At 50.8% G+C, this 13,909-nt stretch overlaps 1 protein-coding gene across 2 annotated transcripts in view; it reads right to left on the reverse strand.

Moving 5' to 3' along the window:
- Positions 1–264: 264 nt before the first annotated feature.
- The window catches only part of KDM2A (lysine demethylase 2A), a 114,982-nt gene continuing 101,337 nt past the window's right edge, over positions 265–13,909 (reverse strand). For both annotated transcript variants that reach the window (XM_080815960.1, XM_080815959.1), the window contains 9 exons: positions 13,286–13,369; positions 11,558–11,827; positions 10,920–11,051; positions 8,436–8,525; positions 5,795–6,507; positions 3,676–3,839; positions 2,958–3,116; positions 2,181–2,396; positions 265–1,763 (listed from right to left, as the gene is read on the reverse strand). In XM_080815960.1, the coding sequence (XP_080672086.1) occupies positions 1,582–1,763; positions 2,181–2,396; positions 2,958–3,116; positions 3,676–3,839; positions 5,795–6,507; positions 8,436–8,525; positions 10,920–11,051; positions 11,558–11,827; positions 13,286–13,369 (2,010 nt within the window). In that variant the 3' untranslated portion in view covers positions 265–1,581. The remainder of the gene's footprint in view (positions 1,764–2,180; positions 2,397–2,957; positions 3,117–3,675; positions 3,840–5,794; positions 6,508–8,435; positions 8,526–10,919; positions 11,052–11,557; positions 11,828–13,285; positions 13,370–13,909) is intronic.

Genomic DNA, 13,909 nt, shown 5'->3' on the forward strand with positions numbered 1-13,909 from the left:
CCTCCCCCACGGGGTTCCAGGAGGAGGAGAGCCTGAGACTGGGCTGCAGGGAAGGGGCCAGGAAGGAGGGGGCTGGAGGACGAGAAGGCGGGGCAAGGTTGTGCTATCGCTATCCTCACAGATGGGGAGCAGAGTGCAAATCCGCGTCTGTCACGTACAAGCTCCTGCCACAGGCTGCTGCTACTGAGCATCTCCTCACACACTTAAATATTGACCCAAAAGAAATTCCGACCTTTCTTTCCTTTTTTTTTTCTTCTTTTTTTTTAAAGTGCAAAAAGCTCTCTGCTGCCCTAGAGAGAGGATCTTTGGACAGGCCGTTCAATGCAAAGTAAAAGGGGGCAGCTGATGGGGCTCGACACAGGGCGGTGGAGGGGGAGACACCATGCTCCCCTCCCTCCCTCCCTCCACACACACGTGTAATACACTCAGCCACACACACAGAGGCACATGCACACCCCCTTCCACGGCTACAGGCAGAGGGCAGGTGACTGGCTTCAAAGCAGGACCCCCCCCCACCCTGCCACAAGGTGCCGGATCAGTGAGCCACTGGGGCTAAACACAGGCCTGGGCTCTGGGGGCTACACCATAGCGGAGGCCCAGAGCCTGCTGGGAGGCAGGTGGGGACCCAGCCAAGCTCTCTGCTCTCCCCGGCTTGGGGAGATAGGCTGCTCCCTCTGAGGACACACATCCTGGGAAAGCCCTGTCCAGGCAGGAAGGAGGAACGTGTGGAAAGAGCAGTGGGAGGCTAAAGAGGGAGGGGAACAAGGAGATGGCGCCTGTCTCAGAATCTGCCTAGGAAGCAATAAAATGGGGGTGTCCCTGGGGTACACAGTTCCAGCTCCTCTGAAGAGCTTCAACCCCAGTAAGTGCAACAAGGACCTCAGAGACTCTAGCGGGCAAGTCGGGGGCGGGGGGTGACCTCATTACGCGAACTACCACGAGCATCGGACAGGATCAAGCTAAAGGAAGGGGCAGAGCGTGGACACGGATGAGAGGTTTTAGACACCTCAACAGCACCAGTGTGATCGGCACGGGTCTGGCTTCCTGGGGCTGCTGGCCCCTCCTGCGTAAGCCGGGAGAGTGTGGTGGAGGAGAGACACGCACTGGACACCACGAGGAGAACCTGGCCACGGAGACAGGGCCGCTTTCTTCCCTGGAAATCTGCTCAGAACCAGGCACGGCTGGGAACCATGAATGGGGAGAAGGGCCCCAGGGCCCAGCACGGATGACGGTTGCACAGACACCCCAAACTGAGAGCCCGGCCTCCCGGCCGGTGAGCAAGCAGGCAGGCGGGCAGGTGAGCGAGCGAGCAGGCACCTTGACAGCACACGGCCTGTGCTTTCCCCTCGGATTCGGATCAGTCTGCTACTCCTTTCTCCTCGGGAGGAGAGGAGCGGGCAGGTAAGCCTGGTGTCTACCCCCCTCGCTGCCCCGCCTGTAGGGGAAGGGCTCAAGGGACAGGAGAGCAGAGAGGGAGTGTGACGCCGGCCTCAGAGCCCGTGCAGGGTCGGGGAGAGAGGCTCTCCTGGCTGGGGAGTCAGGGGAAGATCGGTTTCCTGCTCAGTCTGGGCTGCGCGTGTTTTAGCTGATCTTCTGTATCAGCTTCTCGTCAGACAGGCAGTAGAGACTGTTGATGGACAAGTCTGAGATGAAGTGCTCGCAGGCTTTTCGAGTGATCTGCTTGCATCCTCGAAGGTCGATCAAGGTGACGTTGGCAATTCGCCGTAGGTAGATCAGGGTCTGGTCTGTCAATTTATTGCAACCTGTGAGGAAAGGGACCATGAGGGCAATGCCCTGTCCGCACAGCCACAGGCGCCCGCTCTGCCGCTCAGCTCCCCAGCGCTTTCCCTTCAAATGCTAAGCGAGAGCCCTCTGTGTCTCGTAAGCGACCGGGCTCAGAGAGAGAAGTGCGCCCCCTACGCCCCCTACACCGCAAGGCCAAGGCCCACCGAACTGCAGGCGGCAATGGCCACGCCCTTAAGCACCTGACTACCTGAGGCCTCCATCCCCCCATCAGTTTAAAGAGAGGGAAATCCGTGTCCTCGTCCAGGTACGAGGAAACAACTCAATTCCCTTCAAACAAACCCAGGTCCTCTGTTTCACTGGGCAAGCTCCAGGGAGGGCTGAGCCCTCCCGGAGGCGAGCGGCCCTGCCCGTGCGGAAACGCGGCCGCGGCGCACCTGCCATGTTGAGCTCTGTGAGGGAGTAGCGAGTGGAAGAGCCGACGGCGGTGAGCAGATTGGAGGACTGGTCTGTCAGGTGGCTGCAGTGACTGAGGTCTAGTCGAGAGAGGAGGGGCATGTGGCGAATGATGAGGCGAAGCGTGGCATCCGTGATGTCGAGGCCCGCCAGCCGGAAGTCAGTCATGTTCCGGAGCTTGCTGCGATTGTCCTGACCTGCACAGGCAAGGGCAGCGCCCACGTCAGAACTCTTCCCTCCAGTCTGGCTCCAGAGCTGCGGGCAGCCTCGGCTCCTTCCGAGCCAGGCCTCCTCGCAGGGGTGAAGCAGAACTGCCCACACCCAGCCCTGCCTGCAGGGAGTGAGCGGGCTGTGGGGGCAGTTTCTAGGAAACCAGACACGTTTTCTTTCTTCCCAGCTGCTAGATTATGCCTCACACAGCAAAAGGGGACGAGTGGAACGCTCCACCCCTCTCCACACTCCCACACTTTTCTAGACCATGATGCAAACGGCTTCGAACGTCCCACCTCGACCATGAAGACTTCCCAGACTTCCTCAGGATTACACCATCTGCGCCCCAGGCGGAGTCCCTCCTCTGCCCGCAGGCAGGCAGCCGGCTGTGAACAGCTCACCTGCACTTCCACACCGCCCGGCACTCTGCCCTCCATCATACTCATCCACAGCATCATTCTGGACACTTCCTTAGTTTCTGAGACAAAGTCTGTCGAAAGACAAAGCTACCCTAAGAGGAACACAGAGAAGTCAGGCCCAGAGCATACCTGGTTTATCAGCCGGTGGAGTCAGCAAGTCCCGAATTTGAGGGTCCTTGATTCCTACTGCCCACCGAAGATCGAGGGTCCTGAGAAGGGGGCAGCTGGAGGTGCTGAGGGCAGACACTGCAGACCAGGAGCAGCCTGCTAGGAGGAGGTCTTTCAGTCCTACAACGGGAACAGACAGACATGCACCCGTATACTCTGTTACATTTCCTAGCTTTGGTGGTAAAACCAATTGCTTCGTTCCTACCACAGTAATGTAGTGAGTGTGAGTGACTTCCTGTCTTCTAAGACCTCAAAATGCTGGAGAGAGAAGGCACGTCTTTGCCATCCGGGGTGATGACTGACAAGTCCAACTAGGCTGGAGCAGTGCCTTGGGGACTGGCAGTTAGGGGGCCCTGGGTGAAACCCCTGCTAATAAGCAGGAAAATGACAATGGCATGGGACTGCTGCCCAATATTGCTCTAAAGCAATTTTATTTTATTTATTTTTAAGATTTTACTTATTTGTTAGAGAAAGAGAGAGAGAGAGACAGCACAAGCAGAGAGAGAGGGAGAAGCAGGCCCTCCCCTAAGCAGGGAGCCCAATGCGGGACTTGATCCCAGGACCCCAGGATCACGACCTGAGCCGAAGGCAGATGCTCAACTGACTGAGCCACCAGGTGCCCCGCCCCAAAGCAATCGGAAGCAGCACTGCCTACAGCCAGCCTTCCCCGCCTGCTCACCCGGCAGCCTGTTGACGAGCCACGTCAGTTGTTTCTTGGAGATGTTGGTCCAACTGAGGTCAAGGCTGACTGGCTGCCTCTTGATGATGCCACTGAGAGCCTGGGGTACAATAGCCTTACACCTACTCAAGTCAATTTTTGTCCAAAGTCTCTTGTCGCAGCACCTGTGATAGAAAGAGAGAGAACTGGCCGTCAACAACCCAATACCCCTTGTCGGAGGAGCTCCCATCAAAGCGTGCTGCGGGCTTCTGGGAGAAGCAGAGCACGTGGAGAGCCACCCTGCCCGGCTAGGCTCTTCTATACGCAGACAGGTACCACACCCTGCTTTTGTTTTTGTTTTTTTAATTTTGTTTTTGGTCTTTTTTTTTTTTTTTTTTTGCTTCAGAGAAAAGGACTTGTCCTTTACGGCAACCATACAGGTTAAGCAGTGAACTTGACCCGGTTCACCAATTGACTCTGGAAGGGCTGAGAACACAATTGTTAGGAACACACAGCAGACAATACTATAACCCCTCAATCGCATTAAAACAATATGGCTCCCACCAAAGCTTGTAGAAGGACATATTAAAAAATTTGACTTCTTACTGCCCGAAGCCTTAGACTTGCCTCCAATTCTCTCCCTTGTCAGTCACACCCAGTTGCCCGGGCTGCAGGGTGTTCCTCAGCACAGCTACAATCCATCCTGCCTTAAGCCCTACAAAGAGCCCATCCCTGTATCAGGCCGAAAGACGGTCTTTATCATCAGGCCAGGCCAGTCTTCTCCCTGTCTTGGGTTCTGCTTCAGTGCCGTCTTTTTATTTTCTGCTCCAGTCCAGACCAGAACTGGAGGGGAAAGGCCTGCCCTCCCACTGCCGTCTGCAGCCCACAGGCCATACAGCGCACTGCAACATGCAGGCCCCCGCCTCCAAGCCTGGCTCAGAGTCTGGTCAGCAGGGGACGGGGAGACAGCACATAGGATGAGTCTCATGTGACTTGGTCTGGAAACTGAGGGATAGAGCCAGGCAGGCCCCCTAGCCCTACGAAGAGAAAATATTAGGACAATTTGGGTAGATCACATATTAATTCAGATTTGGGAAATAAACTCGCATTTGCAAAGAACAAGGTCTTTATTTAAAGACTGAAAATATTTCACCAATGGCACATGAGACTTGCTTGTATGGTAAAAACAAGCTGCTTATGATAGAGCAGTGAGTCTCAAACTTGAACGTGTATCAGAAGCCCCTGGAAAACGTGTTAAAAACAGATGGCCTGGCCCCAGCCCCAAAGGTTCTGACTCAGAAGTACTGAAACAGGCAATGAGAATCTGCATTTCTAACATGATCCCGGGCAATGCCAGCGGCCCACCAGTAGTCTGAGCATCACATTTTGAAAACTACTGTAACTGGGTCTGGCCCAGATACAAAGGGTATGTTACGTCCTAGGGTCTAGGAGCAAAAGGAAAAATAATGCCCTATGGAAACGTCTGTTCATCATCTCGAGGGACTTTTCCCCCCCTTAAGTATCTCACTGCTGAGCTTGAGAAGAAACGGCAGGTCTCATCAGGAAGGATGAGTAGGTCTCAGGAAGCTCAAAACTGGACTCTGCTTCCTGAAGAAAGGAATTATGGCCCAGACTTGGGGGATAAGAACAAAAACTGGAACACTGTGAAAACATTCACATTTTTTGAAAAGCACGTCCACCTCTTTGAGTAGATGGAGCGGAAACTGAGGCAGGGGCTTGAGAGCAGCCACCTGTGTCAGCAGCAGGAGTGACGGACACAGCACAGGCTCTCAACACATGTGTGCCGAGTACAGGTTACTTGAGGGGGGAAAACGGATGACTAAGGGTTTTGAACAAACCGTACAAATCCATCCCCCAAATCAGTTTCGTACACCCAGTAGAGAGAAACGGGAAAGTACAGAGCAGGGAGAGGAAGCAAAGGGCCAAATTTCCCCGAGGACACCTGTAGGCACAAATAGCCGCATCTTTAACAGGACCCACTGTCTAGGGAATGGACTGAGTTGATTCAATCCTTGGGGACCCAGCAAGCCTCCAGATGCCAAGACGCATGCAGTTCTCATATGGAAAATCTGCCACCTACTCCCATACCCCTATTCCTGATCCCTGTATCCCTGCTCACCATTTATACCACGTCTTGCACACTCGCATACATTCACAAAGTTCTCTGCGGCTGAGGTAGCGGAAGACAGACATCCAGACCTCCCGCTGCATCCAGCTTTCGTCTCCATCCTGAGCCCAACTGCCCCGGCCATTCAGCCTGGCTGCACCCCCCTCCTCTGCACTGTCATCTTCCTCCTCCTCCTCCTCCTCTTCCTCCTCCTCTCCCCCCAGCCCCTCCTCATCCCCACGCTGGGGGGTTCGGGCTGGGCAGTGCTGCACTAGCACACGGGGGGAATGGCGAAGGTTGGCAGAGGAGGCCGTGATGGCCTGCAGCTTGGGCACAATGGATGTCCCGTGGAGCTCTTTGGTGGGCCTCTGCAGCGTGACAGTGAGGTACGATCCCCGGATCTTGGCTTTCTCAACTTCAGACAGCTCCTTTTTGCCGCTGGGATTGTTCTCCTTTTCCCGTACCATGGTGCGCTCTGTGGCCTGTAGCCGCAGCAACTGCCGCCGTTTGAAGCGCTCATCGCGGCTGGCACTGTGGTGGTCGCTGGGGCCAGCCCCAGGGGATGACCGAGTCACCATACCCCGGGGGGAGACCGGGTCATGGATGAGCTGCAGCATGGAGGTGGGTGAGTGAGGCGGGGGCGTGAGGGGCTCGTCGCAGCTCCGCAGGGGCCGCAGGACTTTGGCTTGCACGGCTTCGTCGTCACTCTCTTCCATTTTCCGCTTCTGCAAAACACGCCCCCAAAAAGTCCTGTCAGAACCTTCCTCCAAAACCCTCTAAATTTGCAGTGAGCCTCACTGCTGCTCTCAGGAGACTAGAAAGAAGACAGATCACTGCTCTTCTACGGGGAAAGGGGTGGCTGCAGGCTACAGGGGGGTCACCTCCTCAGAGTCCGCAATCTACCACATCAGCAACCGGGCCCGAGCCTGTGCTGGAGAGAGCTGATTACAGGACAAACCCTTAAAATAGGTCACTTGGGAAATCTACCTGTGACACAAAGGTTTGTGTCCAAGTATAGAGGAGTGAGATCCAAATCTGGGCTGCATGATTCCATAGCCCACCTTATGCATCTCTTGCCCCAAATTTTGGGATTATAATTCCCTGGATAAAGATATCCTTTAAAGAGGCCACAACTTTACCCCTATGCAATCTGACCATTTTTAATTCTGTCTCTAATTTAGCTCCTTCACCCTGGAGAGGCGTCTGATGGTTGATGCTTGTGGTAGAAGAAAAGCAGCCTACAGGAACCGTCTGAACTAGGACACAGATCTCACAGTGGTAAACACCACGTTTAGCTCCAGCGTCTGAGCCAGACTCCACCAGGCTGCTTCCTCCCCTCCACACCCCACCCTCTCCCTAGAGACCAACCCCACGGAAGATAAAGCAGAGCGCGAGAACCTCTGTGAGGAACTGCAGTGCTCTGAGGCATGTGCGCCAGATGAAGAGGAGGAACTGGGGTTCAGTGAAGACAGTGCTCCACCGAGGCCAACCACCTCATCCCAGGGCACCTGTCTCTTCCTGGCGCCCACCGTGACTCTGCTGTGATGACGCCGCACCAGCGTTCCACTAGGGATCAGAGAGCAGTGTTCCTATTTTCCTCAAGGAGACCGCTTCTGTCCCTCAGCAACAAGCCCTGCTCCCTTTGCTCTGTACTTTCTTAGAGCACTGTGGTTGGAAGAGAACGACCACCTTCTGGCTGCTGGCTTTGACAATGCAGGAAGGTAACACTAGAACACAGAATCTGTCAGCCCACCTGTTATAGAAGGGAGGCAAACGCCCACCACTACGCTGCTGCCACCAAGGACAAAAAATGGAGAAGCTTCCAGTGTAAGAACCTGAGGTAAGGAGAACTTTAGTACTAGTCAACTCTACATCCCCGCTACTCCCAAGATAGTTGAAAATTCAACTACCTCAGTGCCCAAGTGGGAAGAAACAGAGAGAAGACAAGGAAATTTGTCTCTGCTCCTGTGCAACGGACCCAGAGGGGACCACTGGGGGCTGGATGGCTGCCACCAGGCCAGCTGCCTCCTCTGGGTGTGCCCCCAACAGGTCTTGTTCTTGCTGGTCTGAGTAACCAGAGTCCTTCTGGCCCTTTAGCATTACCCACCGGGCCAGCAACCTCCACTACTCAGGGCCAAGGTCATGGCACTGGTCCCCCTGCAAGGAGGGGCTACCTCTGTGGGACATGTTTGGGCACAAGGGCAGGGCTTTCTGCAAGGCCACAAAGGTGAAGAGGACAAAAATGTGAGCCTGCTTAACTGGAAACTCCAGCACACCACTGTACTTACCCACTGCCTCAGGTCACTGCCTTCCCTTTAGTTTCAGGAGCAACCGTGCTCGCCTCACCGCCCTCCTCAAATAACTCAGCTGTCTGTGCTGCCTAGGGTCCCCGAGTGTAAAAAGACCTCAGCAATTTGCAGACCCCAAGTGGAACAGTATTCAGTAATACAAAAAACCCAAACATTAAAAATTCAAAACGAAAGAAGAAAAAATAATTAACAAAGGTGAAAAAAAAGATAGACACAATACAAAATAATCTCTGTGGGTCAGAAAAACCATGTGAATAAAGTTGCAAAGGCAAATGTATTCTAGCCATTCTCCAAGCCTGGCGTTTCCTTTCTTCTCCAGTACAGTCTGGAAAAAGCTCCCCTACCTGGGCTTTCTCCGAGCTGTCCTCCTGATAGCACTTTGGACACTCCCAGCAATTTGGCAATTCCTCATTAAGCAGCCCTTCTCCATCCATCTAGAGTAAGACAGGGATGTTAAAAATCTAGCACATTAGAAGCAAACAAACAAAAAACCAAAATATAAGAAACCCCAGCCTCTTTTCTTTCTTTCTTTCTTTCTTTTTTTTTTTTTTTAAAGATTTTTATTTATTGAGAGAGAGAAAGAGGAAGAGAGTACAAGTAGGGGGAGCCCGATGCGGGGCTCGATCCCAGGACTCTGGGATCATGACCTGAGCTGAAGGCAGAGGCTTAACCCACTGAGCCACCCAGGCACCCCCACCCCAGCCTGTTTCTTAAGGCTCCTGTGTCATACAGTAACAGCCACATGGTTGGGAAGAACGTGGAAGTTACCTATTTGTAAATACGTCGGTGTTTGTGGAGATTCCCAAGAGTCTGGGTCAATGTGGGGTCTCTCTCCTGACATACACATGTATATATTCATCTCTCCTGATACATTCATTTTCTTGAAAGTTTCCTGCCACTCTGCGGAAGGAACTGACCACACAATTCAGAAGGTGCCAGACCTTATCTTGATAGTGGGGCACAATAATTATGACTGCTTGGGTTCCGACACCAGTGGCCTAGTCTCTGTGACACTGTGCTCTCAACTATAAAGTGGGGATAAATAACAACTCCTATCTTATTGGGTTGTAGTGAGGAGTAAATGAATTACCTGTTAAGTGTTTAGGAAAATGCTTAGCGTATAGTAAATACTTTGTTTATCGACATGGAGATGATACCCTATCTTACTGATCCTAAGATGCATATTTTTTCACATCTGACTATTTCTAAAATTGGGCTGCGTCTCACAATTAACAGTATCTTTTTTTTTTTAATTTTTTAAATGTATTTGATAGAGATCACAAGTAGGCAGAAAGGCAGGCAGAGAGAGAAGAGGAAGCAGGCTCCCCGCTGAGCGGAGAGCCAGATGCGGGGCTCGATCCCAGGACCCCGAGATCAGGACCAGAGCCAAAGGCAGAGTCTTTAACCCACTGAGCCACCCAGGCGCTCCACAATTAACAGTATCTTACAATCACTGTCAGCCAGGTGGCAGTCATGATATAGTTGTCACCCTTGGAGAAATCAACAAAATACCAGTACCAATGCCCTTTAGATTGAAAGAAATATGAAGTAATAGGGTAGACCTGACTTCACAGGGCTGTCTTCAAGACATAAACAAGAGGGGTGCCTGAGTGGCTTAGTCAGTTAAGTGTGTGACTCTTGGTTTCAGCTCAGGTCATGATCTCAGGGTCGTGGGATCGAGCCTCACATTGGGCTCCGTGCTCAGCGGGAGTCTGCTCGAGATTCTCTCCCCCCCCCTTCCTCTACTCATGTGTTCTCGCTCTCAAATAAATAAATCTTAAAAAAAAAAAAAAATTAGAAGACGATGTAAACAAGAGAATGCGTGTAAAACAGTGGCTCCCCAGGTGCCTGGGTGGGTCAGCTGGTTAAGGGTCAACTCTTGATTCTGGCTTGGGTCAGGATCACAGGGCTGTGAGACGGAGCCCTGCATTTCCCTCTGCCCTGGTAGTGGAGCCTGCTTTCCCTCTGCCCTTCCCCTCCTCCCTCTCAGAATCAACAGTCAATCAATCAATCAATCAGTGGTTCTCTGCTCCAGCTACACATTAGTATCATTTAAGGAGCTTCTGCACACACTTAGGCCCAGGGTCCCTGCTTGAAGAGTGGACATGACCTCTTTTTTTTTTTTTTTTAAAGATTTTATTTATTTATTTGATAGCTAGAGATCACAAGTAGGCAGACAGGCAGGCAGAGAGAGAGGAGGAAGCAAGCTCCCTGCTGAGCGGAGAGCCCGATGTGGGGCTTGATCCCAGGACCCTGGGATCATGACCCGAGCCGGAGCAGAAGCTTTAACCCACTGAGCCATCCAGGCGCCCCAAGGACATGACCTCTTAAGACTGCATCAACCTCCCTATTACCTTCTTAGAGGCCCTCAAGTGCATACAAAGCGTGATAGAGCATAAGCACTCATTAAACATTAGCTGATACCATCACTCTCACCATCTTTCAGGAACTCATATCCAGAGATACACTGAAGTACATAGCATAGATGCTTAAAGGCACAAGGCATTCCAAAATAGACCAGGCAGTACTGCAATGGCCTGGGGACTCCAAATATATACTCTTTGGAGGCCAGACTGCAAGCTCCAGGAGGGCAGGAACTGAACTATTATTTTGTCCTGGGCTATCCTCAGGGTCTAACACAGTGGCTGACACACAAACCAGGCATCTGAATCAACGACAGATGTTAGACTATGACAGGACCCACAGCTGACGGTCCATATTAGGGATGCTAGTGGCTTCTTGTGACAGATTCCCACTCCCTGCTCCACCCAGTGCCTTCAGACATTCTAGCAGCTGAGGCCTCAGGGGCCCCTGAGGCCTCTCCTCACCTGGAGGCAGCCAGGATGAACAATCTCATTGCAGATACAGCATTCCATGAGTTTCTTCTCGAAGTCCTGTGTCTCCTCATTTTGATCCACCTCTCCACAGAGGGAACATGTGACGGAGTGAGGCAGTCTGGGCTACAAGAGGATGAAGAAACCAAGAAAAAAGCAGACTTAGATGCTTATCAGTTCAGCTTCCCTTTAACTCAAGACGGGTGATTTGCTTCCTGTAATTCTCAGGGAGCATGGAAACTGGGCAGAGCGGTTTCTGGTAGGGCAACGGGCGGAGGAAGACAGGGAGAACAAACCAGCTGGAAACTGGAAACAAAGACCAGTTCACTCTCACCAGTCAGTCCCAGGCCTCATAGGCCCTCCCTCCTAATGCAGGTAAAGAGGGACCGACGGCAGTGACTCGTCCTTACAATACTGCTTTCTTAGTTGAAAACTGGGCAAGCAAGGACGAAAAATTAAACAGGATCATTTCTGAGCCCAGAGAGAAAACGGACAAACAAAGCAAGCCAAAAAGAGACAGAAACTTCTTTCCATCTCTGAAGTCTCTAGAACTCTCACTACCTGTACTTCAGTCCTTTTGGCACCACCTGTCTTCTCCCTCCCCCAAGTTCTTTACCCAGCAGGCCACTTACTGCCAAGCACTGCCGAAGAACACAGGACTGCTTCATGCGACCAGGCCCCCCAAACTTCTTCATGTCCCTGCAGTAGTGGCAAACACCACACTCTCCTTGCACACATGCTTTGCACTTCCGACAGCGCACTCGTCTCCGCCTGGCTCCTGACACTATGGGGGAGGCGGCAGCTGGCCTCACAGGTGTTAACCGAGGAGCCGGTTTCATGGTGTGAGGCTTTGTGATGGGGATGGTAGGAACCCGCACCTTTGGCCGGGCGGGGAATTTAAGCTGGAAAGAGAAAGCAGCAAGGTCAAATATATCAAGTAACTTTGAGGACTGGAGAAGGTAGAAGGTAACGCAGCTTGGCAAACTACGGCCCATGAGCAAATCTGCCCACTGCCCGTTTTTGTAAATGAAATGTGACCAGAACATAGTGACGCTCATCTGTTTACGTATTGTCTATGGCTGCTTTCACGTGCAACTGCAGAGTTGAGAGTTGCCACAGAGACTGTATGGCCTGCAAAACCAAAAATATTTATTGCCTTTATTATATCTGTCATCTGTGTATTACCTCTATAGAAAAGGTTTGCCAATCTTGTCAGTCTTTTTACCTCACCCACATTCGTCTCACTCTGCTGAGCTGTGACCTTCCCTGCTCCCTGAAGCTTTCTATGTGCCAAAGTCACCCAGGGGCCCTCTGATATTTCCCTGTCCTGAACATTCCTACTCAGAAGATACTCATAAAGAAGACCGTAAACTACTTGAGGGTGAGACGGATCTTGCTCATTTCGTTATTATTCTCCATCTGGTACATAACACACACTCCAGCAGCCCTTAGGTGTAGAATATATCTCTTAGGTATACGTTTATAATCTTATTACTTGTCTTTGTCCTGGTGATCTTTTCGAGAACAAGGACTGGGTCTTTTAGTTCTTCAAATTTCCAGGGTACCTTAAACATATTTCTGACACAAAACATGCAACAGCGAGAAATGACTAAACTGTTGTGAGGCAGTTTCATGTGGTCAAGCATCGGCTAGGTGGGACTTCTCCACCTAGGAAGTGGTTCTTTTAAGACATCTTTCACAGCTATACACCTAAACATTCCTAGAACGTGACAGCTCTGCAAATTTCAAGTGGGGACACTAAAGAAGGGCCTACATATTTGCCAAACTCATGGCAAAGATCAGAATGCTAGCTCTTACTTTTATTTAATTAATAACCGTGACAAAGGACAATATAGGAAAAAATCACACAGAACCTAATGAAAACTCATAAATGACAATTTATTAGCTAAGAGGTCATTCCTTTCCTCCTTTTTTCAATTTGATACCGAAAAATCCAAACTAAGGGGTTTCCTGAGTGTGCACTCACTCCATCATTGAAATATTCCGGCCATTTAAATATATATAATTATTTTGACAGTTTTAAAAAATATCCGTGAAAATAACTGAATCACCGGGCCAGAACGATAGGAACAAATCCATTCTGGGGAATAAATGCACACTTTTGGATCTAGACCTGGAGGCAGGTTCCTAGTTTGATAGTTCTGTTAAGAGTCACCTCCAAAGATAGCCAATTATCCTGACCCAAGAGTTAAAACAGAACAGAGTAATGATTTTCTGTCAATTTATTTTAATGCGCCAAAAGCTGTATGCCTCTAGTTGTGCTTTTTCTTCCTGGAATGGTGATGATCCGCCAGCAAAATGCTTCAGCAGCCTGAAGATCAAGAGTAATAGTTTCTTACCTTATCCCTTTTGGGCCACTGCACTATAGGGACTCCAGTGAGGGCTAACTTGGGATCGCTGTTGGCAAGTTCCTCCAGCAAAATCTGAGGATAGGATAGGATAGAAGAGGGGGAAGAAAAGCAGGACACAGTGAACAAAGAGCCAATGACTCCCAGCAGCATCAAGACTTAGCCCCAGTCCCTAAAACCAACATGGGAAGGGCAGGCTGGCAACTGTGTTTTCCCTTCGTTTATAGAGACTCACTGTAAAACAAACTGAAGATGAAAGAGAAAACTGCGACTAGTGTAGTACTATCAAGTAGTACTATCAAGACTTTGAATTCACCTTTGCTCCCAACCCCATACTCGCATACTCACTGTACTGTTGGTATGTACACTGAAGTAGCCAGCTACATGGCAACAAGTGTTACTTGTCATGCAGTTCTATATACGGCAGTACAACTTTATACTGCCCCTTTACTTCTCAATACCAGTCAATGAATGTTATCAAAAGTAAGTACTGCCTTCATTTTGTAGATCTCAGCAAAGTAGCAAAAAAGACGGCTAATACTGAATTAATTAATATGAAACGCAGAGTCTTAATGTCTTGATTCAACCCAGAGCTCTGTTCTTCTAAAGCTGATT

This window comes from Martes martes (genome assembly GCF_963455335.1).
Source record: "Martes martes genome assembly, chromosome: 10".
NCBI classification, from domain to species: Eukaryota; Metazoa; Chordata; class Mammalia; order Carnivora; family Mustelidae; genus Martes; species Martes martes.